The 27,153-nt window shown below is 41.4% G+C and overlaps 1 protein-coding gene across 1 annotated transcript in view; it reads right to left on the bottom strand.

Annotated features, from left to right (window-relative positions):
- Positions 1-27,153, bottom strand: part of LOC139749654 (uncharacterized) — a 90,044-nt gene extending 62,891 nt beyond the window's left edge. Inside the window, exons 1-2 of the mRNA XM_071663825.1 lie at positions 27,022-27,153; positions 22,707-22,743 (exon numbers count right to left, since the gene is read on the bottom strand). Of these exons, the coding sequence (XP_071519926.1) occupies positions 22,707-22,743; positions 27,022-27,153 (169 nt within the window). The remainder of the gene's footprint in view (positions 1-22,706; positions 22,744-27,021) is intronic.

Genomic DNA, 27,153 nt, shown 5'->3' with positions numbered 1-27,153 from the left:
CAATTAAAGGGTTGGTGTGAGAGGAAGACCACCAGCGACATCATCAAATAGAAAGGCAAAATACAGTAGGGAGAGAAATGGTGGAAGAATGCATGGAATGATATATGTAAGGGAGGCAGGTAAGGACTGGGATAAGTGGAGAATTGTGAAATCAATTTTCAAAGAGAAGCTGTGAAACAACAAAACAAAAACATATAAAATGTCTTGAAAAAATCTAAAGGCAATTAAAAGCAATCCATGCCACTGTAAAACTTATCAGGGCAGAAGCAGTGGGGTTTGGCAGATCCTCCCCTCTTGTATCAACATTGTCTAAAAGCAGGAAAAGAAGTTGAAGCCAAGTGAGGGCTTTTAAGGGACCATTGTCTGTTCCTGGTGCTACCTCACAAAGGCTAGAAGGGCGAGCAGGTATCAAAAGAAAAAACTAACTGGATGCAACAATGATGAGTGCTTCAGGGAGGACCTTGCCACAATTCTTACTGTACTTCTAACAATTCTTATTGTACTTCTAAATAAGTTGCAGAAAATACCCAGACTTTATCAAATTAAATGCAACATGAAAGTATCCTATCAGAAATTTCTGAAAATATATTTTTATTTTTTTATTATACTTTGTCGCTGTCTCCCGCGTTTGCGAGGTAGCGCAAGGAAACAGACGAAAGAAATGGCCCAACCCCCCCCCCATACACATGTATATACATACGTCCACACACGCAAATATACATACCTACACAGCTTTCCATGGTTTACCCCAGACGCTTCACATGCCCTGCTTCAATCCACCGACAGCACGTCAACCCCGGTATACCACATCGCTCCAACTCACTCTATTCCTTGCCCTCCTTTCACCCTCCTGCATGTTCAGGCCCCGATCACACAAAATCCCCCTCACTCCATCCTTCCACCCCCAATCCGGTCTCCCTCCTCCCCTTGCTCCCTCCACCTCTGACACACATATCCTGAAAATGATCTTTAAATAAACTGTAACAACTGGAAACACCAAAAATCCAAATTCCCAGATGCATTTACTGATGTTTCTTACACTGTCCAGTGATGACTTTAATTTGTGTTAACGTATATAAGATCCAAACTGTGATGCTGAAGCTCATCATGCTTAATGGTGTGCCAACATTTATGCAATATAAATTCTAAGTGCAATAACAGAGAAGTCCTGACATAATCCTTCGGGTGGCAGTGCAACACACTGTCTAGCGGTGGGCAACACTTGCACAAAATATTACTGTCCCTCCACTGCATCAAACTTAAGAAGCACACTCAAAAAATAACATGAGCCCTACCACGAATCCGAAGGTACAGCAGATGGTGAGTTATGTCATCATCCAGTGGGAAGTAAATGGTGACAAGGATGGGAGAGGGTGAAAGAAGTCCTCTGTGTGATTATTACCTAACAAGAAATCAATTACAGGAATCTTCAAGTAAAAGAGATCTAAGGGTTGACATTGTGCCTAATCCACTGCCAAGCTACACATTAAGAGAAATGTTAAAAAGGCAAACTGACTGCTGGCAAATTTAAGAATTACATTCCAATATAAGAACAATGGTATGTTCATAAAATTATCCACTATATATGTATTAGATGGAAATGGAAATGGTGAAGAGCTTGTAGATTTATGTGATGAAAAGGGACTGGTGATTGGGAATACCTGGTTTAAAAAGAGATATTCATAAGTATACGTATGTAAGTAGGAGAGATGACCAGAGAGCATTACTGGATTACGAGTTAATTGATAGGCAGACAAAAGAGAGACTTTTGGATGTTAATGTGCTGAGAGGTGCAACTGGAGGGATGTCTGATCATTATCTTAAGTAGACGAAGGTGAAGATTTGTAGAGGTTTTCAGAAAATAAGAGAGAATGTTGGGGTGAAGAGAGTGGTGAGAGTAAGTGAGCTTGGGAAGGAGACTTGTGTGAAGTGCCAGGAGAGACTGAGTACAGAATGGAAAAAGGTGAGAACAAAGGAGTTAAGGGGAGTGGGGGAGGAATGGGATGCATTTAGGGAAGCAGTGATGCAGTGATGGCTTGCACAAAAGATGCTTGTGGCATGAGAAGCGTGGGAGGTGGGCAGATTAGAAAGGGTAGTGAGTGGTGGGATGAAGAAGTAAGATTATTAGTGAAAGAGAAGAGAGATGCATTTGGATGATTTTTGCAGGGAAATAATGCAAATGAGTGGGAGATGTATAAAAGAAAGAGGCAGAAGGTCAAGAGAAAGGTGCAAGAGGTGAAAAAGAGGGCAAATGAGAGTTGGAGTGAGAGAGTATCATTAAATTTTAGGGAGAATAAAAAGATGTTTTGGAAGGAGGTAAATAAAGTGTGTAAGACAAGGGAACAAACGGGAACTTCAGTGAAGGGGCTAATGGGGAGGTGATAACAAGTAGTGGTGATGTGAGAAGAAGGTGGAGTGAGTGTTTTGAAGTTTTGTTGAATGTGTCTGATGATAGAGTTGCAGATATAGGGTGTTTTGGTCGAGGTGGTGTGCAAAGTGAGAGGGTTAGGGAAAATGATTTGGTAAACAGAGAAGAGGTAGTAAAAGCTTTGTGGAAGATGAAAGCTGACAAGGCAGTGGGTTTGGATGGTATTGCAGTGGAATTTATAAAAAAAAAAGGGGGTGACTGTGTTGTTGACTGGTTAGTAAGGTTATTTAATGTATGTATGATTCATGGTGAGGTGCCTGAGGATTGGCAGAATGCTTGCATAGTGCCACTGTACAAAGGCAAAGGGGATAAAGGTGAGTGCTCAAATTACAGATTGTTGACTATTCCTGGTAAATCATATGGGAGGGTATTGATTGAGAGGGTGAAGGCATGTACAGAGCATCAGATTGGGGAAGAGCAGTGTGGTTTCAGAAGTGGTACAGGATGTGTGGATCAGGTGTTTGCTTTGAGGAATGTATGTGAGAAATACTTAGAAAAGCAGTGAGTGAGTGGGATGAAGAAGTAAGATTATTAGTGAAAGAGAAGAGAGATGCATTTGGATGATTTTTGCAGGGAAATAATGCAAATGAGTGGGAGATGTATAAAAGAAAGAGGCAGGAGGTCAAGAGAAAGGTGCAAGAGGTGAAAAAGAGGGCAAATGAGAGTTGGAGTGAGAGAGTATCATTAAATTTTAGGGAGAATAAAAAGATGTTTTGGAAGGAGGTAAATAAAGTGTGTAAGACAAGGGAACAAACGGGAACTTCAGTGAAGGGGCTAATGGGGAGGTGATAACAAGTAGTGGTGATGTGAGAAGGAGGTGGAGTGAGTGTTTTGAAGTTTTGTTGAATGTGTCTGATGATAGAGTTGCAGATATAGGGTGTTTTGGTCGAGGTGGTGTGCAAAGTGAGAGGGTTAGGGAAAATGATTTGGTAAACAGAGAAGAGGTAGTAAAAGCTTTGTGGAAGATGAAAGCTGACAAGGCAGTGGGTTTGGATGGTATTGCAGTGGAATTTATAAAAAAAAAGGGGGTGACTGTGTTGTTGACTGGTTAGTAAGGTTATTTAATGTATGTATGATTCATGGTGAGGTGCCTGAGGATTGGCAGAATGCTTGCATAGTGCCACTGTACAAAGGCAAAGGGGATAAAGGTGAGTGCTCAAATTACAGATTGTTGACTATTCCTGGTAAATCATATGGGAGGGTATTGATTGAGAGGGTGAAGGCATGTACAGAGCATCAGATTGGGGAAGAGCAGTGTGGTTTCAGAAGTGGTACAGGATGTGTGGATCAGGTGTTTGCTTTGAGGAATGTATGTGAGAAATACTTAGAAAAGCAAATGGATTTGTATGTAGCATTTATGGGTCTGGAGAAGGCATATGATAGAGTTGATAGAGATGCTCTGTGGAAGGTATTAAGAATATATGGAGTGGGAGGCAAGTTGTCAGAAGCAGTGAAAAGTTTTTATCGAGGATGTAAGGCATGTGTACGTGTAGGAAGAGAGGAAAGTGATTGGTTCTCAGTGAAGGTAGGTTTGCGGCAGGGGTGTGTGATGTCTCCATGGTTGTTTAATTTGTTTATGGATGGGGTTATTAGGGAAATGAATGCAAGCGTTTTGGAAAGAGGGGCAAGTATGCAGTCTGTTGTGGATGAGAGAGCTTGGGAAGTGAGTCAGTTGTTGCTCGCTGATGATACAGCACTGGTGGCTGATTCATGTGAGAAACTGCAGAAGCTGGTGAATGAGTTTGGTAAAGTGTGTGAAAGAAGAAAGTTGAGAGTAAATGTGAAAAAGAGCAAGGTTATTAGGTACAGTAGGGTTGAGGGTCAAGTCAATTGGGAGGTAAGTTTGAATGGAGAAAAACTGGAGGAAGTGAAGTGTTTTAGATATCTGGGAGTGGATTTGGCAGCGGATGGAACCATGGAAGCGGAAGTGAATCATAGGATGGGGGAGGGGGCGAAGATTCTGGGAGCGTTGAAGAATGTGTGGAAGTCAAGAACATTATCTCGGAGAGCAAAAATGGGTATGTTTGAAGGAATAGTGGTTCCAACAATGTTGTATGGTTGCGAGGCATGGGCTATGGATAGAGTTGTGCACAGGAGGGTGGATGTGCTGGAAATGAGATGTTTGAGGACAATATGTGGTGTGAGGTGGTTTGATCGATTAAGTAATAATAGAGTAAGAGAGATGTGTGGTAATAAAAGAGTGTGGTTGAGAGAGCAGAAGAGGGTGTTTTGAAATGGTTTGGTCACATGGAGAGAATGAGTGAGGAAAGTTTGACAAAGAGGATATATGTGTCAGAGGTGGAGGGAACGAGGAGAAGTGGGAGACCAAATTGGAGGTGGAAAGATGGAGTGAAAAAGATTTTGAGTGATCAGGGCCTGAACATACAGGAGGGAGAAAGGCGTGCAAGGAATAGAGTGAATTGGAATGATGTGGTATACCGGGGTCGACGTGCTGTCAATGGATTGAATCAGGGCATGTGAAACGTCTGGGGTAAACCATGGAAACTTCTGTGGGGCCTGGATGTGGAAAGGGAGCTGTGGTTTCGGTGCGTTATTACATGACAGCTAGAGACTGAGTGTGAACGAATGGGGCCTTTGTTGTCTCTTCCTAGCGCTACCTCGCACACGAGGGGGGAGGGGGTTGTTATTTCATGTGTAGCGAGGAGGCGATGGGAATGAATAAAGGCAGACAGTATGAATTATGTACATGTGTATATATGTATATGTCTCTGTGTGTATATATATATATGTATACGTTGAAATGTATAGGTATGTATATTTGCGTGTGTGGACGTGTATGTATATACATGTGTATGTGAGTGGGTTGGGCCATTCTTTCGTCTGTTTCCTTGCACTACCTCGCTAACGCGGGAGACAGCGACAAAGCAAAATAAAAAAATGAAAATATGTATTGGAGCAAAACTGGATTATGTTTCACAAGTCTGGTCACTACAGCTGAAGAAGCACAAAGATCTGATTGACACGGTACAGAGAATATCAAACAGGATGGTACAAGAACTAAGAGAGCTGAGCTACAATAAAAGGCTGAGGGATACAAAGCTGTCTACTATGGAGGAGACAAGATAGAAAGGGAGTCTGATAACATCCTTCAAGTTTCTAAATCAGCTGTAATCAGAGTAATGAGAAGCTATGACAAGCTGGGTAAACACCTTGTTAGAAAGGATGTCATGAAGTACTGGTTTAGTAGTAATGTGGTGGATTGTAGGAATAAGCTAACCACTGACGCAGTGAATACTGGCAGTTTACAAAAGTTTAAAAGGCTACTTGATGGCATGGAAAGCTCAGGAAATGGGTGCCCATGAGTATAGAACTCTACCTGCACTGTATGAATAATTACAATAAGACCAAAAGCACTTGTAAAAAGTATCCATCTCATCCCTTTTCTGGGAATGAAAAATACCAAGACCCTAACTACCACCACTATGACCACAGCATTGACACTGACCTTGAGAATATGGCCTAGGGGATGGATCATGACACATCATCTACTGATGGGTACCTCAACAATGTATCACTCTAATCCCTCCAGTGGTTCAAAAGTTACAGAAAATGAAAAATACCCTTAAAGTGGACAGTGACACATTGTCTGGTGGTTGGTAACTGAATAAAAAATAACCTCATTCCTTAGCTTGTCTTAAATTTGTAGAGTGGAAATCAAAAATATCTTTATCCTGCTGTAAATACTATGCAGCCATTAAAATGAGTCATGGTAGTGCTTGTAAAATATAGCAACATAATCAGTCAACTGGTTCCAAAGTTATGGTACAGAAACAAAAAATACCATAAATTTTCCTGTGAATACCCGAACAGTAGGTTACCTTAACCTCTAAGATGCCATGTGACAGTGAGTTACATCTGTGTAAACTAGTACACTATCATCCTGATACCTTTACTAGTTCAAAAGGTTCGAAGTGTAAAAAAGTGTAAAAAAGTGAACAAACAGACATACAAAAACATGGACGAAGATAGTAACTATAGGGTGCCCACTTAAGGGGGACCTTAATCATACAATCAATGTAGTTATCAAATAAAAGTGAGAAAAGAATGCATTACTGAGGCACAAATAATTCTACAGTACAAGCTATTAATGAAAAAAAATAACATCATATGATGTTTCACTTGGACACTGTCTATCTATCTATCCATCTATCTATATCTCTGATGCCTGTTCCAATGGGAAATCCCTCATAGGAGTGGCCATAGCAACAGAGTTTCCAAAACTAGGGAACTCTAGTGCCACTCCTTAGTTGTTAGTACCTCACCCTTAACAGGCCACTGACAGAGGGCAAGTCTAGAGCAGTGTTTGCAGGGGCTCCTACCTAATGTTCCTAATGACTACTTCTATCTAATGCTCCTACCTACTACTTCTAATGTTTCTAACTACTGCTCCTGCCTAAATGTCCCTACCTTCTAACTACTGCTCCTACCATTTTGCTAAAAGGCAGGGCTAACACAGAGTACTAACCACAGGAAAATCTAGTTATGAAGAATGAGCCATGGAAGTTAAAGTGTTGTGAAGTGTTACATATGACAAGGTGAAACTGTATGTTTGTGGACAGAATGACAGTATTCCACATGTTAGTGAGGCAGAAAGAAAAGACCGCTACCTGGGTCAGAGGAGTGCAGCTTGACAACCATAAAGTACTGGCTCACTAAGCAGATGTCACTAATCCTCCTGATACCCAGGCAGGTAGTACTGGTAATATATCTCCCTGGTTGTTAGCTGCCTACCAACTACTACTTACTGTACTAGAAAAGATTCTAGCTGGCACGTCCGAATCAAGAGTATATATCATTTTTACCATGCTTCAGTTTGCTATGATAGGCTAAATTGGGTCCTTATGTTTTTTTTTATTTTCTCTAACCACTAAAATCTCATTCTGGGGTACCAAAATCAAACTACGGAAGATCAGCAACTTTGTTTTGCTAGAGTAGTGCACTGTATGAAAAATAGTCAAAACAGTGAAATTATGATTACATCATTTCTTCTTAACCTAAGAAAATTGATAAGTTGACTATAGGAAGGCTACGGATACCACAGAAAATGTAAAATTGACCATTCTGCAGTTCTTGTGGAGGTGAGGATCTGGGAAAAGTGGAGGTTTGGTGTTAGGAAGAATGGAGAGGTAAAAGTGTTGGTAAGTCAGATGATGAATCAGAAAGAATGCAAGGAGTAGTATGAAAGAAGGGTGACAAAAAGTTTAGATGAAAGTGCAATAAATTGTAGGGATGCAGTCACGTTTGAATAAGGTGTTTAATCTATTCAGTGAAGGACCATTATAGGTTGTAGAATTAGTATTGGATAAAGGTCATGAGATACAAGAATAAAAGGGGAAATGCATGATGAACGGATGACATTAGAAATCCAGTGGAAGACAACAAAAGGACAACTGTAGACTGTTCAAAAGAGATGTACCAATGGAATTTCGGCAAAGGAGGAGCAAAAAACATAAGACGTGTATGCAAACTGTTAAGAAGCTAAGAGAGGAAAGCAAAGAAATAGTAGATGAAGATTTTCATGGAAAGTTAAGTAAAAAGTTTATGGGGAAATATGAAAGTGTACTAAAAGGGGGTGAAAAAGGAAAGAGATGGATGCAAGATAAAAATGCCACATTAATCACCTTAGCTTTTAAATCACCCATCACTATTACCAGGTCTCATGCACCAAAACTGCTGACTCACTTACTCAGCTGCTCTCAAAACCCTTACCTCTGAAAATCTTTCTTCTCATGACCAGGTGTATGAGCACCAATAATCACCTATCTCCATCCACTTTCAAGTTTACCCTCATCAATCTAGAATTTACTTCCTTACACTCTATCATACACTCCCACAACTCCTGCTTAAGGAGTAAAAAAGCAACTAACAGGGGAGGGAGCAGGGGGTTGGAAATCCTCCCCTACTGTTTTTAATTATCTAAAAGAAGGAACAGAGAAGGGTGCTAAGTGAGGATATTCCCTCTAAGGCTAAGTCCTCTGTTCTAAATGCTACCTTGTATATACATATCTACATTTATATTTATTTATTTCTCTGTTTACCAAATCATTTTCCCTAACCCTCTCACTTTGCACACCACCTCGACCAAAACACCCTATATCTGCCACTCTATCATCAAACACATTCAACAAACCTTCAAAATACTCACTCCATCTCCTTCTCACATCACCACTACTTGTTATCACCTCCCCATTAGCCCCCTTCACTGAAGTTCCCATTTGTTCCCTTCTCTGACGCACTTTATTTACCTCCTTCCAAAACATCTTTTTTTTTTTATTTTATTATACTTTGTTGCTGTCTCCCGCGTTTGCGAGGTAGCGCAAGGAAACAGACGAAAGAAATGGCCCCCCCCCCATACACATGTATATACATACGTCCACACACGCAAATATACATACCTACACAGCTTTCCATGGTTTACCCCAGACGCTTCACATGTCTTGATTCAATCCCCTGACAGCACGTCAACCCCGGTATACCACATCGCTCCAATTCACTCTATTCCTTGCCCTCCTTTCACCCTCCTGCATGTTCAGGCCCCGATCACACAAAATCCTTTTCACTCCATCTTTCCACCTCCAATTTGGTCTCCCTCTTCTCCTCGTTCCCTCCACCTCCGACACATATATCCTCTTGGTCAATCTTTCCTCACTCATTCTCTCCATGTGCCCAAACCATTTCAAAACACCCTCTTCTGCTCTCTCAACCACACTCTTTTTATTTCCACACATCTCTCTTACCCTTACGTTACTTACTCGATCAAACCACCTCACACCACACATTGTCCTCAAACATCTCATTTCCAGCACATCCATCCTCCTGCGCACAACTCTATCCATAGCCCACGCCTCGCAACCATACAACATTGTTGGAACCACTATTCCTTCAAACATACCCATTTTTGCTTTCCGAGATAATGTTCTCGACTTCCACACATTCTTCAAGGCTCCCAGAATTTTCGCTCCCTCCCCCACCCTATGATCCACTTCCACTTCCATGGTTCCATCCGCTGCCAGATCCACTCCCAGATATCTAAAACACTTCACTTCCTCCAGTTTTTCTCCATTCAAACTCACCTCCCAATTGACTTGACCCTCAACCCTACTGTACCTAATAACATTGCTCTTATTCACATTTACTCTTAACTTTCTTCTTCCACACACTTTACCAAACTCAGTCACCAGCTTCTGCAGTTTCTCACATGAATCAGCCACCAGCGCTGTATCATCAGCGAACAACAACTGACTCACTTCCCAAGCTCTCTCATCCCCAACAGACTTCATACTTGCCCCTCTTTCCAAAACTCTTGCATTTACCTCCCTAACAACCCCATCCATAAACAAATTAAACAACCATGGAGACATCACACACCCCTGCCGCAAACCTACATTCACTGAGAACCAATCACTTTCCTCTCTTCCTACACGTACACATGCCTTACATCCTCGCTAAAAACTTTTCACTGCTTCTAACAACTTGCCTCCCACACCATATATTCTTAATACCTTCCACAGAGCATCTCTATCAACTCTATCATATGCCTTCTCCAGATCCATAAATGCTACATACAAATCCATTTGCTTTTCCAAGTATTTCTCACATACATTCTTCAAAGCAAACACCTGATCCACACATCCTCTACTACTTCTGAAACCACACTGCTCTTCCCCAATCTGATGCTCTGTACATGCCTTCACCCTCTCAATCAATACCCTCCCATATAATTTACCAGGAATACTCAACAAACTTATACCTCTGTAATTTGAGCACTCACTCTTAACCCCTTTGCCTTTGTACAATGGCACTATGCACGCATTCCGCCAATCCTCAGGCACCTCACCATGCGTCATACATACATTAAATAACCTTACCAACCAGTCAACAATACAGTCACCCCCTTTTTTAATAAATTCCACTGCAATACCATCCGAACCTGCTGCCTTGCCGGCTTTCATCTTCCACAAAGCTTTTACTACCTCTTCTCTGTTTACCAAATCATTTTCCCTAACCCTCTCACTTTGCACACCACCTCGACCAAAACACCCTATATCTGCCACTCTATCATCAAACACATTCAACAAACCTTCAAAATACTCACTCCATCTCCTTCTCACATCACCACTACTTGTTATCACCTCCCCATTTGCGCCCTTCACTGAAGTTCCCATTTGCTCCCTTGTCTTGCGCACTTTATTTACCTCCTTCCAGAACATCTTTTTATTCACCCTAAAATTTAATGATACTCTCTCACCCCAATTCTCATTTGCCCTCTTTTTCACCTTTTGCACCTTTCTCTTGACCTCCTGCATCTGCATCTTTCTTTTATACATCTCCCACTCATTTGCATTATTTCCCTGCAAAAATCGTCCAAATGCATCTCTCTTGTCTTTCACTAATAATCTTTATTCTTCATCCCACCACTCACTACCCTTTCTAATCTGCCCACCTCCCACGCTTCTCATGCCACAAGCATCTTTTGCGCAAGCCATCACTGCTTCCCTAAATATATCCCATTCCTCCCCCACTCCCCTTAATTCCTTTGTTCTCACCTTTTTCCATTCTGTATTCAGTCTCTCCTGGTACTTCCTCACACACTCCTTCCCAAGCTCACTTACTCTCACCACTCTCCTCACCCCAACATTCTCTCTTCATTCTGAAAACCTCTACAAATCTTCACCTTCGCCTCCAGAAGATAATGATCAGACATCCCTCCAGTTGCACCTCTCAGCACATTAACATCCAAAAGTCTCTCTTTCGCGTGCCTATCAAGTTACATGTAATCCAATAACGCTCTCTGGCCATCTCTCCTACTTACATATGTATACTTATGTATATCTCTCTTTCTAAACCAGGTATTCCCAATCGCTAGTCCTTTTTCAGCACATAAATCTACAAGCTCTTCACCATTTCCATTTACAACACTGAACACCCCATGTATACCAATTATTCCCTCAACTGCCACATTACTCACCTTTGCATTCAAAACACCCATCACTATAACCCAGCACTATGGTAAGTAAAAGCTTTGCAGAAGATGAAAGCTGGCAAGGCAGCGGGTTTGGATGGTATTGCAGTGGAATTTATTAAAAAAGGGGGTGACTGTATTGTTGACTGGTTGGTAAGGTTATTTAATGTATGTATGATTCATGGTCATGGTGAGGTGCCTGAGGATAGGCAGAATGCTTGCATAGTGCCATTGTACAAAGGCAAAGGGGATAAGAGTGAGTGCTCAAATTACAGAGATATAAGTTTGTTGAGTATTCCTGGTAAATTATTTGGGAGGTTATTGATTGAGAGGATGAAGGCATGTACCGAACATCAGATTGAGGAAGAGCAGTGTGGTTTCAGAAGTGGTAGAGAATGTGTGGATCAGGTGTTTGCTTTGAGGAATGTATGTGAGAAATACTTAGAAAAGCAAATGGATTTGTCTGTAGCATTTATGGATCTGGAGAAGGCATATGATAGAGTTGATAGAGATGCTCTGTGGAAGGTATTAAGGATATATGGTGTGGGAGGCAAGTTGTTAGAAGCAGTGAAAAGTTTTTATCAAGGATGTAAGGCATGTGTAGGTGTAGGAAGAGAGGAAAGTGATTGGTTCTCAGTGAAGGTAGGTTTGCGGCAGGGGTGCATGATGTCTCCATGGTTGTTTAATTTGTTTATGGATGGGGTTGTTAGGGAGGTGAATGCAAGAGTTTTGGAAGGAGGGGCAAGTATGCAGTCTGTTGTGGATGAGAGCTTGGGAAGTGAGTCAGTTGTTGTTCGCTGATGATACAGCGCTGGTGGCTGATTCATGTGAGAAACTGCAGAAGCTGGTGACTGAGTTTGGTAAAGTGTGTGAAAGAAGAAAGTTGAGAGTAAATGTGAATAATAGTAAGGTTATTAGGTACAGTAGGGTTGAGGGTTAAGTAAATTGGGAGGTAAGTTTGAATGGAGAAAAACTGGAGGAAGTGAAGTGTTTTTTAGATATCTGGGAGTGGATTTGTTAGTGGAGGGAACCATGGAAGCGGAAATGAATCATAGGGGGGGGAGGGGGCGAAAATCCTGGGAGCCTTGAAGAATGTGTGGAAGTTGAGAACATTATCTCGGAAAGCAAAAATAGGTATGTTTGAAGGAATAGTGGTTCCAACAATGTTGTATGGTTGCGAGGCGTGGGCTATGGATAGAGTTGTGCGAAGGAGGGTGGATGTGCTGGAAATGAGATGTTTGAGGACAATATGTGGTGTGAGGTGGTTTGATCGAGTAAGTAATAATAGGGTAAGAGAGATGTGAGGTAATAAAAAGAGTGTGGTTGAGAGAACAGAAGAGGGTGTTTTGAAATGGTTTGGTCACATGGAGAGAATGAGTGAGGAAAGATTTACCAAGAGGATATATGTGTCAGAGGTGGAGGGAACGAGGAGAAGTGGGAGACCAAATTGGAGGTGGAAAGATGGAGTGAAAAAGATTTTAAGTGATCGGGGCCTGAACATGCAGGAGGGTGAAAGGCGGGCAAGGAATAGAGTGAATTGGATCGATGTGGTATACCGGGGTCGACGTGCTGTCAATGAAGTGAACCAGGGCATGTGAAGCGTCTGGGGTAAACCATAAAAAGTTCTGTAGGGCCTGGATGTGGAAAGGGAGCTGTGGTTTCGGTGCATTATTACATGACAGCTAGAGACTGAGTGTGAACGAATGGGGCCTTTGTTGTTGTTTCCTAGCGCTATCTCGCACACATGAGGGGGGGAGGGGGTTGTTATCCCATGTGTGGAGAGGTAGCAATGGGAATAAATAAAGGCAGACAGTATGAATTATGTACATGTGTATATATGTATATATCTGTGAGTGTATATACATGTATACATTGAGATGTATAGGTATGTATATTTGCGTGTGTGGACGTGTATGTATATACATGTGTATGGGTGTGGGTTGGGCCATTCTTTCGTCTGTTTCCTTGCGCTACCTCGCAAACGCGGGAGACAGCGACAAAGCAAAATAAATAAATAATAAATAAATAATTTTCTATTCTTTCATTCATTAACCTTACATTTTCCCAGATATGACCATCATTGGTCACACCTTATTTGATGTTCAATAAAAAGTTAATGCTTCAAATCATGCTATACAACATGCTGTTGTACCAGTAGTTATTGAAAACTAGTTTATCATTGCAGGATAAAATCATTCAATGTTTTGAGCCTTTGATGCACAGCTAAACTAATAAATTACCTTTTTTAATTCGCATGATAATGCATAATCTATCAGGGGAGGCCCATAAAGATCATAGAAGCGCGAGCTTAATGTAGAATTAGGTGAAACATTTTTATAAACCAGGAAAACTTTTGAAAACCTTGCCTGACTTCCACCTGACTTCCCCATCTTGTTGATATTAATTTTGATTTGGTTTGAAAATGTGACCAAGGTTTTATGTGCATATTTGCCGATGGACAGATTTGTGCTTTCAAAGGAAGACTGTTGACTGCTTTCTCATCAAAAAGTTCGTTGAGAATTTCTTTTCGAGTCATGGCAAAGACTAAAATTTAGCCCCAGCACTATATTTCTTTGGAAATGGACAGAACTGGCAGAAGTGATTTAGGCTAGTCCTGTTGATGTGGAGCATTTGTCTTTTATCCAACAATGATAATGTTAATGATAAAAAAATTGATTGCAGGGATGAAGATGAGGGAAATTGTGGGTTTAAAAGAAAGTAGGCAAGACACTAGTTAAAATCAACAGAACCAATGAAAGCCTCACATAAACTCCTATAGCTGCTGAGTTATATAGTATACATATGTCTTTATTTATGAGGCCTGTTGATAGGGTGACTGCTTGTTGAAAGGCTAGGCTGTATAACCATCAGCTACCTGGTGTCATCCATTTTTTTATGTCTGTCTGTATTTCAGACACCCTCACTTGGCCCCCTTCTCTGTTCCTCTTTTGGAAAATTAAAAAATGAGAGGGGAGGATTTCCAGCCCCCACTCCCTCCTGTTTTAGTCGCCTTCTATGACACGCAAGGAATACGTGGGAAGTATTCTTTCTCCCCAATCCCAGGGATAGGGGGGAAGGGGTTGTCATTTCATGTGTGGCGGGGTGGTGACAGGAACGAATGGGGGCAGACAGTATGAATTATGTACATGTGCATATATGTATATATCTGTGTGTCTATATATATGTATACGTTGAGATGTACAGGTATGTATATGCACGTATGTGGACATGTATGTACATACATGTGTATGTGGGTGGGCTGGGCCATTCTTTCGTCTGTTTCCTTGCGCTACCTCGCTAACGCCCCCATTCATTCTGTCACTACCGTGCCACACATGAAATGACAACCCCCTCCCCTCTATCCCTGGGATTGGGGAGAAAGAATATTTCCCACGTATTCCTTGCGTGTCGTAGAAGGCGACTAAAACAGGAGGGAGTGGGGGCTGGAAATCCTCCCCTCTCATTTTTTAATTTTCCAAAAGAGGAACAGAGAAGGGGGCCAAATGAGGGTGTCTAAAATACAGACAGACATAAAAAATGGATGACACCAGGTAGCTGATGGCCATACAGCCTAGCCTTTCAACAAGCAGTCACCCTATCAACAGGCCTCATAAATAAAGACATTTTTTTTTTTTTTTTTTTTTTTATACTTTGTCGCTGTCTCCCGCATTTGCAAGGTAGCGCAAGGAAACAGACGAAAGAAATGGCCCAACCCCCCCCCATACACATGTATATACATACGTCCACACACGCAAATATACATACCTACACAGCTTTCCATGGTTTACCCCAGACACTTCACATGCCTTGATTCAATCCACTGACAGCACGTCAACCTCGGTATACCACATCGCTCCAATTCACTCTATTCCTTGCCCTCCTTTCACCCTCCTGCATGTTCAGGCCCCGATCACACAAAATCTTTTTCACTCCATCTTTCCACCTCCAATTTGGTCTCCCTCTTCTCCTCGTTCCCTCCACCTCCGACACATATATCCTCTTGGTCAATCTTTCCTCACTCATTCTCTCCATGTGCCCAAACCACTTCAAAACACCCTCTTCTGCTCTCTCAACCACGCTCTTTTTATTTCCACACATCTCTCTTACCCTTACGTTACTCACTCGATCAAACCACCTCACACCACACATTGTCCTCAAACATCTCATTTCCAGCACATCCATCCTCCTGCGCACAACTCTATCCATAGCCCACGCCTCGCAACCATACAACATTGTTGGAACCACTATTCCTTCAAACATACCCATTTTTGCTTTCCGAGATAATGTTCTCGACTTCCACACATTCTTCAAGGCCCCCAGAATTTTTGCCCCCTCCCCCACCCTATGATCCACTTCCGCTTCCATGGTTCCATCCGCTGCCAGATCCACTCCCAGATATCTAAAACACTTCACTTCCTCCAGTTTTTCTCCATTCAAACTCACCTCCCAATTGACTTGACCCTCAACCCTACTGTACCTAATAACCTTGCTCTTATTCACATTTACTCTTAACTTTCTTCTTCCACACACTTTACCAAACTCAGTCACCAGCTTCTGCAGTTTCTCACATGAATCAGCCACCAGCGCTGTATCATCAGCGAACAACAACTGACTCACTTCCCAAGCTCTCTCATCCCCAACAGACTTCATACTTGCCCCTCTTTCCAAAACTCTTGCATTTACCTCCCTAACAACCCCATCCATAAACAAATTAAACAACCATGGAGACATAATGCACCCCTGCCGCAAACCTACATTCACTGAGAACCAATCACTTTCCTCTCTTCCTACACGTACACATGCCTTACATCCTCGATAAAAACTTTTCACTGCTTCTAACAACTTTCCTCCCACACCATATATTCTTAATACCTTCCACAGAGCATCTCTATCAACTCTATCATATGCCTTCTCCAGATCCATAAATGCTACATACAAATCCATTTGCTTTTCTAAGTATTTCTCACATACATTCTTCAAAGCAAACACCTGATCCACACATCCTCTACCACTTCTGAAACCACACTGCTCTTCCCCAATCTGATGCTCTGTACATGCCTTCACCCTCTCAATCAATACCCTCCCATATAATTTACCAGGGATACTCAACAAACTTATACCTCTGTAATTTGAGCACTCACTCTTATCCCCTTTGCCTTTGTACAATGGCACTATGCACGCATTCCGCCAATCCTCAGGCACCTCACCATGAGTCATACATACATTAAATAACCTTACCAACCAGTCAACAATACAGTCACCCCCTTTTTTAATAAATTCCACTGCAATACCATCCAAACCTGCTGCCTTGCCGGCTTTCATCTTCGGCAAAGCTTTCACTACCTCTTCTCTGTTTACCAAATCATTTTCCCTAACCCTCTCACTTTGCACACCACCTCGACCAAAACACCCTATATCTGCCACTCTATCATCAAACACATTCAACAAACCTTCAAAATACTCACTCCATCTCCTTCTCACATCACCACTACTTGTTATCACCTCCCCATTTGTGCCCTTCACTGAATAAAGACATATGTATAATATTTAACTCAGCTGCTATAGGAGTTTATGTGAGGCTTTCATTGGTTCTGTTGATTTTAACTAGTGTCTTGCCTACTTTCTTTTAAACCCACGATTTCCCTCATCTTCATCCCTGCAATCACTATTTTTTATCATTAACATTATCATTGTAGGATAAAAGACAAATGCTCCACATCAACAGGACTAGTCTAAATCACTTCTGCCAGTTCTGTCCATTTCCAAAGAAATATAGTGCTGGGGCTAAATTTTAGTCTTTGCCATAACTCGAAAAGAAATTCTCAACGAACTTTTTGATGAGAAAGCAGTCAACAGTCTTCCTTTGAAAGCACAAATCTGTCCATTGGCAAATATGCACATAAAACCTTGGTCACATTTTCAAACCAAATCAAAATTAATATCAACAAGATGGGGAAGTCAGGTGGAAGTCAGGCAAGGTTTTCAAAAGTTTTCCTGGTTTATAAAAATGTTTCACCTAATTCTACATTAAGCTCGCGCTTCTATGATCTTTATGGACCTCCCCTGATAGATTATGCATTATCATGCAATTAAAAAAGGTAATTTATTAGTTTACCTGTGCATCAAAGGCTCAAAACATTGAACGATTTTATCCTGCAATGATAAACTAGTTTTCAATAACTACTGGTACAACAGCATGTTGTATAGCATGATTTGAAGCATTACCTTTTTATTGAACATCAAATAAGGTGTGACCAATGATGGTCATATCTGGAAAAATGTAAGGTTAATGAATGTAAGAATAGAAAATTATTTATTTATCATTTATTTATTTTGCTTTGTCGCTGTCTCCCGCGTTTGCGAGGTAGCACAAGGAAACAGACGAAAGAATGGCCCAACCCACCCCCATACACATGTATATACATACACGTCCACACATGCAAATATACATACCTATACATCTCAATGTACACATATATATATATACACACACAGACATATACATATATACACATGTACATAATAAATACTGTCTGCCTTTATTTATTCCCATCACCACCACACCACACATGGAATAACATCCCCCTCCCCCCTCATGTGTGCGAGGTAGTGTTAGGAAAAGACAACAAAAACCCCATTCGTTCACACTCAGTCTCTAGCTGTCATGTAATAATGCCCGAAACCACAGCTCCCTTTCCACATCCAGGCCCCACACAACTTTCCATGGTTTACCCCAGACACTTCACATGCCCTGATTCAATCCATTGACAGTACGTCGACCCGGGTATACCACATCAATCCAATTCACTATATTCCTTGCCCACCTTTCACCCTCCTGCATAATCAGGCCCCGGTCACTCAAAATCTTTTTCACTCCATCTTTCCACCTCCAATTTGGTCTCCCAACTCTCCTCGTTCCCTCCACCTCCGACATATGTATCCTCTTGGTCAATCTTTCCTCACTCATTCTCTCCATGCGCCCAAACCATTTCAAAACACCCTCTTCTGCTCTCTCATCCACGCTCTTTTTATTTCCACACATCTCTCTTACCCTTACATTACTTACTTGATTAAACCACCTCACACCACATATTGTCCTCAAACATCTCATTTTACAGCACATCCACCCTCCTGCGCATAACTCTATCTATAGCCCACGCCTCGCAACCATACAACATTGTTGGAACCACTATTCCTTAAAAACATACCTATTTTTGCTTTCCGAGATAATGTTCTCGACTTCCACACATTCTTCAACGCTCCCAGGATTTTCGCCCCCTCCCCCCACCATATGATTCACTTCCATGGTTCCATCCGCTGCCAGATCCACTCCCAGATATCTAAAACACTTTACTTCCTCCAGTTTTTCTCCATTCAAACTTACCTCCCAATTGACTTGACCCTCAACCCTACTGTACCTAATAACCTTGCTCTTATTCACATTTACTCTTAACTTTCTTCTTTCACAACTTTAACCAAACTTAGTCAACAGCTTCTGCAGTTTCTCACATGAATCAGCCACCAGCGCTGTATCATCAGTGAACAACAACCAACTCACTTTCCAAGCTCTCTCATCCCCAACAGACTGCACACTTGCCCCTCTTTCCAAAACTCTTGCATTCACCTCCCTAACAACCCCATCCATAAACAAATTAAACAACCATGGAGACATCACACACCCCTGCAGCAAACCTACATTCACTGAGAACCAATCACTTTCCTCTCTTCCTACACGTACACATGCCTTACATCCTCGATAAAAACTTTTCACTGCTTCTAACAACTTGCCTCCTACACCATATATTCTTAGTACCTTCCACAGAGCATCTCTATCAACTCTATCATATGCCTTCTCCAGATCCATAAATGCTACATACAAATCCATTTGCTTTTCTAAGTATTTCTCACATACATTCTTCAAAGCAAACACCTGATCCACACATCCTCTATCACTTCTGAAACCACACTGCTCTTCCCCAATCTGATGCTCTGTACATGCCTTCACCCTCTCAATCAATACCCTCCCATATAATTTACCAGGAATACTCAACAAACTTATAACTCTGTAATTTGAGCACTCACTCTTATCCCCTTTGCCTTTGTACAATGGCACTATGCAAGTATTCCGCCAATCCTCAGGAACCTCACCATGAGTCATACATACATTAAATAACCTTACCAACCAGTCAACAATACAGTCATCCCCTTTTTTAATAAATTCCACTGCAATACCATCCAAACCTGCTGCATTACCGGCTTTCATCTTCCGCAAAGCTTTTACTACCTCTTCTCTGTCTACCAAATCATTTTCCCTAACCCTCTCACTGTGCACACCATCTCGACCAAAACACCCTATATCTGCCACTCTATCATCAAACACATTCAACAAACCTTCAAAATACTCACTCCATCTCCTTCTCACATCACCACTACTTGTTATCACCTCCCCATTAGCCCCCTTCACTGAAGTTCCCATTTGCCCCCTTGTCTTACGCACTTTATTTACCTCCTTCCAGAACATCTTTTTATTCTCCCTATAATTTAATGATACTCTCTCACCCCAACTCTCATTTGCCCTTGCCCTCTTTTTCACCTCTTGCACCTTTCTCTTGACCTCCTGCCTCTTTCTTTTATACATCTCCCACTCATTTGCATTTTTTCCCAGCAAAAATCGTCCAAATGCCTCTCTCTTCTCTTTCACTAATAATCTTACCTCTTCATCCCACCACTCACTACCCTTTCTAATCAACCCACCTCCCACGCTTCTCATGCCACAAGCATCTTTTGCGCAAGCCATCACTGCTTCCCTAAATACATCCCATTCCTCACCCACTCCCCTTACCTCCTTTGTTCTCACCTTTTTCAATTCTGTACTCAGTGTCTCCTGGTACTTCCTCACACAAGTCTCCTTCCCAAGCTCACTTACTCTCACCACCCTCTTCACCCCAATATTCTCTCTTCTTTTCTGAAAAATACGAGCCTCTCCTAACCTTACCTAGGAGCCAAAATAATAACAGAAATATACTATCAAATTAATCTATTTCTTGGGTTCACGTGACCACTCGCTATTCCCTGTTTGTTGACATACAGTACCATTTGCATGGTGCTAAATCAAAGATGTAACCAGAATACTTTGAAAGAAATACTGATTAACAAAAATTTTGAATACAACAGAATTTAAGTGAGGTCTTCACCAGTTCCGTTGATTTTCTACAAGAATACTACCTTATATATTTATTTACTTTACTTTGTCGCTGTCTCCCACGTTTGCGAGGTAGCACAAGGAAACAGACGAAAGAAATGGCCCAACCCAACCCCAAACACATGTATATACATACACATCCACACACACAAATATACATACCTATACATCTCAATGTACACATATATATATACACACACAGACACATACATATATACCCATGCACACAATTCACACTGTCTGCCTTTATTCATTCCCATCACCACCTCGCCACACATGGAATACCATCCCCCTCCCCCCTCATGTGTGCAAGGTAGCGCTAGGAAAAGACAACAAAGGCCCCATTCGTTCACACTCAGTCTCTAGCTGTCATGCAATAATGCCCGAAACCACAGCTCCCTTTCCACATCCAGGCCCCACACAACTTTCCATGGTTTACCCCAGACACTTCACATGCCCTGATTCAATCCACTGAGAGCACATCAACCCCGGTATACCACATCAATCCAATTCACTGTATTCCATGCCCGCCTTTCACCCTCCTGCATGTTCAGGCCCCGATCACTCAAAATCTTTTTCACTCCATCTTTCCACCTCCAATTTGGTCTCCTACTTCTCCTCGTTCCCTCCACCTCCGACACATATATCCTCTTGGTCAATCTTTCCTCACTCATTCTCTCCATGTGACCAAACCATTTCAAAACACCCTCTTCCTACTTTTACTTCTACTTTAATGAATCCAACATTTTCCCTAACATCCAAATGTCCCATTATTCAATATCATTTAAAAAACATCATGCTCCACAACTGTAGCAGTATTCTATAGTCACCAAACTAAGAGAGCAGAATCACATCAAACATTAACGAGAATGCAGAACAAAACCGACAATTACTAATACTCAACATTCTAGCCAAAAAACATACCAGTCACACCCATAACAAAGCATCAAGCCAATACAAATCAATGCCAATAAACAGGTGACAGACTAAGCTGCCGTACAATCCCCAGCAGCAGACCAACAATGCTGTTGTACCACTAGTTGTCTGGGGGGTAAAAGCTCAGTTTTGCTGAGCATCATTGGCTCTTCGAATATCTGATGATTTTCCTTTCTAATGTTGGGGATATATCTGCAATACAATATCAGTTGTGGAACTTGACGTGAAGCACTGTCTCTCATTACACGACAGGAAATAAGACAATACTAGGGAAGATCATGCACATCAGGGAAAATGTTGGGCTCATTAATGTCAAAGGAGGTAAAATACTTGTAAATTATCAACAGAATCTATGACCTGACCCAACAGGAATATACAATGCTAATTAATCCAAAGTCTTTCTCGGCCGATGCAAAAATAAGAAAAAAAGATATGGTCAGAGCTACATACAGTGTCAACTCTTTGTTGACATCCTGTGCCATGTTGGTAGTGCACCTCAACAAGTGTGATTGTTATATTCTGAGTAGAATGTTGAAAAGTAAGATAAATCTTGACTGTTCAGGGGGACAGGTATGGTTTTCATACAACCTGTTGATTTTCTTAAGTGTATTACCTACTTTAATAGAGTGTTCACCCCTCTTTTACTACTATCGCCTTATTTCACATCACACGGAAAAATCATATGCTAAATAATGCTCTACACTTGTTATCTATATGTGAACTTCATCATGCTCATTAAAAACCATCACTTCAAAAAATATTTTCAATAATCGCTAAATTATCTAAACTGCTGATTCCCAAATTATTTTGATTCATTACCCACTTCACATGGCTATTATCCTGATGACCCTCACCTACTTCCAAAATGCCAATCATCTCCTATGACCATAAAACTAATGGAATATACAAAGCTAACTGATCGGAAGCCATTCTTTAGCGATGCCAAAACATTGAAAGGTACGCGAGACCTGTGGGGGGGAAGATGATGCTTTTACAGCCCTTTTCTAATGATCATTTTCTAATCATCTACTGAAGTGAATATTGCTAAAGGCGATAGGGAGCTATTCTACACCATTCACAAATGTCAATGATAATATTTTCTCAGGTGTTGATGATAAATTCTAAGAATACGTGACACTCACGGAGGATTTGCTGACCTCTGCAACCGAAGAGCCGATGCCGACGGTGCCAAAGCTCGAGTGTCAACACGTCCTTCGTCAGTAGTTACTATATATATATATATATATATATATATATATATATATATATATATATATATATATATATATATATATATATATGTGTGTGTGTGTGTGTGTGTGTGTGTGTGTGTGTGTGCTTGCCATTTCCTGCGTAAGGAAGGTAGCGTCAAAGTATTTGACAGAACCTTCAAGGGAAAATTCCTTACTTGGCACCTTGCTCTGTTCCTTCTCTTGGTAATACAGGAGGGGAGGATTTCCAATCATCATCCCCCTCCATCCCCTCTTGGTCGCCTCTGCTACACGTAGTATCCTTTCTCTTGTATATATATTATATACTTGATCGCCGTTTTCTCGCGTCATTGAGGTAGCGCCAGGAAACAAACTAAGAATGGCCCATCCATTCCTACACACACACACACACACACACATATATATATATATATATATATATATATATATATATATATATATATATATATATATATGTATATATATACCATAATCGCTTTCTCCCGTATTAGCCCATACACGCACATATACATCCATATACATACACAGACATTTATACACGTACATATTCATGCTTGCCTTCAGCATCGCTACCTCCTGCTTCAGCGAAGTAGCGCCAAAAAAACAGACAAAAAAGGCCGCATTCGTTCACACAGTATAGCTATCATGTGTAATGCACATGGCCAGGCTCCACAGAGCTTTCCATGGTTTACCCCAGACGTTTCACATGCCCTGGTCCAGTTCATTGACAGTACGTCGACCCTGGTATACCACGTCGTTCCAGTTCACTCTATTCCTTGCACGCCTCTCACCCTCTTCTATGTTCAGGCCCCGCTCGCTCAAAATCTTTTTCATTCCATCCTCCCACCTCCAATATATATATATATATATATATATATATATATATATATATATATATATATATATATATATATATATATATTATTGTTATCAATATTATTATACCTTGTCGCTATCTCCCGCGTTAGCGAGGTAGCGCAAGGAAACAGACGAAAGAATGGCCCAACCCACCCACATACACATGTATATACATACACGCCCACACACGCACATATACATGCCTATACATTTCAACGTATACATACATATACATATATACACATGTACATATTCATATTTGCTGCCTGTATTCATTCCCGTTGCCAACCCGCCACACATGAAACAGCATTCCCCCCTGGCGAGGTAGTGCTAGGAAAAGATAAAAGGCCACATTCGTTCACACTCAGTCTCTAGCTCTTATGTGTAATACACCGAAACCACAGATCCCTTTCCACATCCAAGCCCCACAAAACCTTCCATGATTTACCCCAGGCGCTTCACTTGCCCTAGTTCAATCCATTGACAGCACTTCGACCCCGGTATACCACATCGTTCCAATTCACTCTATTCCTTGCACACCTTTCACCCTCATGTATGTTCAATCCCTGATCGCTCAGTCTTTTTTACTCCATCCTTCCACCTCCACTTTGATCTCCCACTTCTCGTTCCCTCCACCTCTGACACATATATCCTCTTTGTCAATCTTTCCTCACTCTTTCTCTCCATGTGACCAAACCATTTCAATACATCCTCTTCTGCTCTCTCAACCACACTCTTTTTATTATCACACATCTCTCTTACCCTTTCATTACTTCCTCGATCAAACTGCCTCACACCACATATTGTCCCCAAACATTTCATTTCCAATACATCTACCCTCCTCCGCACAACCCAGTCTATAGCCCACGCCTCACAACCTTATAACATGTTATTGTTGGAAACACTATTCCTTCAAACATACCCTTTTTTGCTTTTCCGAGATAATGTTCTCGACTTCCACACATTCTTCAAGGCTCCCAGAATTTTCGCCCCCTCCCCCACCCTATGACTCACTTCCGCTTCCATGGTTCCATCCGCTGCCAAATCCACTCCCAGATATCTAAAACACTTCACTTTCTCCAGTTTTTCTCCATTCAAACTCACCTCCCAATTTACTTGTCCCTCAACCCTACTGTACCTAATAGCCTTGCTTTTATTCACATTTATTCCCAGCTTTCTTCTTTCACACACTTTACCAAACTCAGTCACCAGCTTCTGCAGTTTCTCACCGGAATCAGCCACCAGCGATGTACCATCAGCGAACAACTGACTCACTCCCCAAACCCTCTCATCCAAAACAGACTATGAGTCCACGGGGAAAACGAAACACGGTAAGTTGTTCCCAAGTGCAATTTCGTGTAATAATCACATCAGGGAAGATACAAGAAAGAAATATGTCAGCTGACAACGAAGAGACGTAGCTAGGACGCCATATATATATATATATATATATATATATATATATATATATATATATATATATATATATATATATATATATATATATATGAGTGCTTACAAGTTCATCTAACGTAATTTTTTTGTGCATGTGGCACGTTTCGTGGAGACAATCCATTTCATCAGGTGCCAGTACTTAAAGTTACTTAAATCCCAACAGCACACTTGGTTCCCGCCGTCAAGGGATATAGAGGAAACCTTCCTTTATCAAACATTAATTCTGTATCAACAAGAAGTACAGAGGACTCCTGTCCCCAGGAAGGTGGAGGAGGGACATTAGTCCTAGGTGGAGTCCTGCTCGAGAGTTTTGAGAGGTTGACCAGTGGCAGCTTGTGGTTTGGCTTTTAAAAGGTTGGTATCGAGAGCATAAAGCGTTATCTGTGACTTGTTATAGTTAGTCAGCAACCTTAAGCGTTGAACGGGCTTTGAAAAATTAGCTCGTCTTGTATGTCAAGAGGCCATATGGCAGCTGAAACGCTCTACACCCGTTCTGTTTAGAAAGTCTTTTAAGTTTGATCAGCGAAAAATCTTCGAAGTACTTAACACTTCGTGAATAGTGTAGAGTGTATAACCTTCAAGCAAAATGTTTGTATTACATTCAGGGTGTTCTACACTGTTAGGTTCGTCCTGCCTCCAGCGTAACCCAAGTTAAACAGCTTCCTCACCTATCACTAATGGTCTGGATTGTGGTAGGTATATTATCATGATGCGCTCGCCCACCTCCGTCGCACATCATCATTCGTCTCTGAGTGGTGTAGGGTAAGAACTAGAGGCTATATTACATAATCGGAAATTTTCATACACATGTCATTAGGATACAATAAAGTACATACAACAGGGTTCATCCAAATCAATGAGTTTCTCAGCCTACTTGGGTTTCACAATAGTTCTGACACTACGATAACTAAAATCAAGTTCAACACTAATGATAGTTCTAATATTGTTCATATGGAATAGTTTTCTGACATCACTGAGTCTATTGTAACGTTAGGGTTAATATTGTTCACATCGGGTTGAGTTTTCCGAGAGTTCCTGTGGTCAATGGGTCTTCCTTAACATTTGTCAAATTCAACTAATCTTACAAATGATCGAACTTCAGTAACATTCCTGGGTGTAGGGAAACTGTTCTACAGCTCCTGATAATCTGAGGAAACTTCTACTGTCATGTGCATTGATGGAAGTTAGCTGGTTGAGGTTGGACGGGACTTGAGAAAAATAGCTTAGCTGTCATACAGCTGAGAGGAAACTGTACCTAAAAGTGGTTCGTGAGTTCCTGCAGCGTGTGGATGTGCATGTGGAAGAAACACCGTGGATCCAAGTCTGGTACAGCAGATAAATCGCAATTACTACATCGGTATAAGATTATGTTTGCTGAGACTGGAATGGAGTTGGGTTTTGCTGCTGGGGTGTAGTGTAAGATACATCTCACGAGCGAAGTACCAATTCGTTTACCGTTAGGCATATTCCTCCCAAGAGACGAAAGCTCTCGTAAAGGTATTGTTAGACCATGCAGTTTATTTCGATAAGATTACAGGACTGAGGATGCAAGACCCATAGGGAACTTGTTTACCTATAACCAATAAAGAGATATGAGAGTCGTTTGCCGTAACATAGAACAAGATAGTGCGTAATAAACACAGGAGCAGAGGAATGTTAGATAGGGCGAGGCTTCATGCTGCCCCTCTTAGTATTGGTGAGGAAGAAAGATGGAACGTTAAGACTGTGTGTGGATTACAGGAGGTTGAATGAGATAACTGTCAAGGATGCTTTCCCACTGCAGAGAATCCAGGACATATTAGACGCTCTGGTGGGAGCACAGTACTTCTCTTCCTATGATCTGGCTTCGGGATAACACCATGTTAAGGTACGGGCAGAGTATTGCCCTAAAACTGCCTTTGTGACGCCATTTGGACATCACCAGTACGTGAGATGCCCCGTGGGATTGACTAGCAGTCCAACCACGTTCCAGAGGTGCATGGGGTCTGTGTTCAGAGATCACATTCTTGTCACTTTTATGGATGATTTGTTGGCCTTTGCCCGGAATACTGAGGATCAT

This window comes from Panulirus ornatus, chromosome 7 (genome assembly GCF_036320965.1).
Source record: "Panulirus ornatus isolate Po-2019 chromosome 7, ASM3632096v1, whole genome shotgun sequence".
In the NCBI taxonomy this organism is placed as follows: domain Eukaryota; kingdom Metazoa; phylum Arthropoda; class Malacostraca; order Decapoda; family Palinuridae; genus Panulirus; species Panulirus ornatus.
Note: the sequence above shows the minus strand (reverse complement) of the source record. Positions and strands in the feature narration are given on the sequence as shown.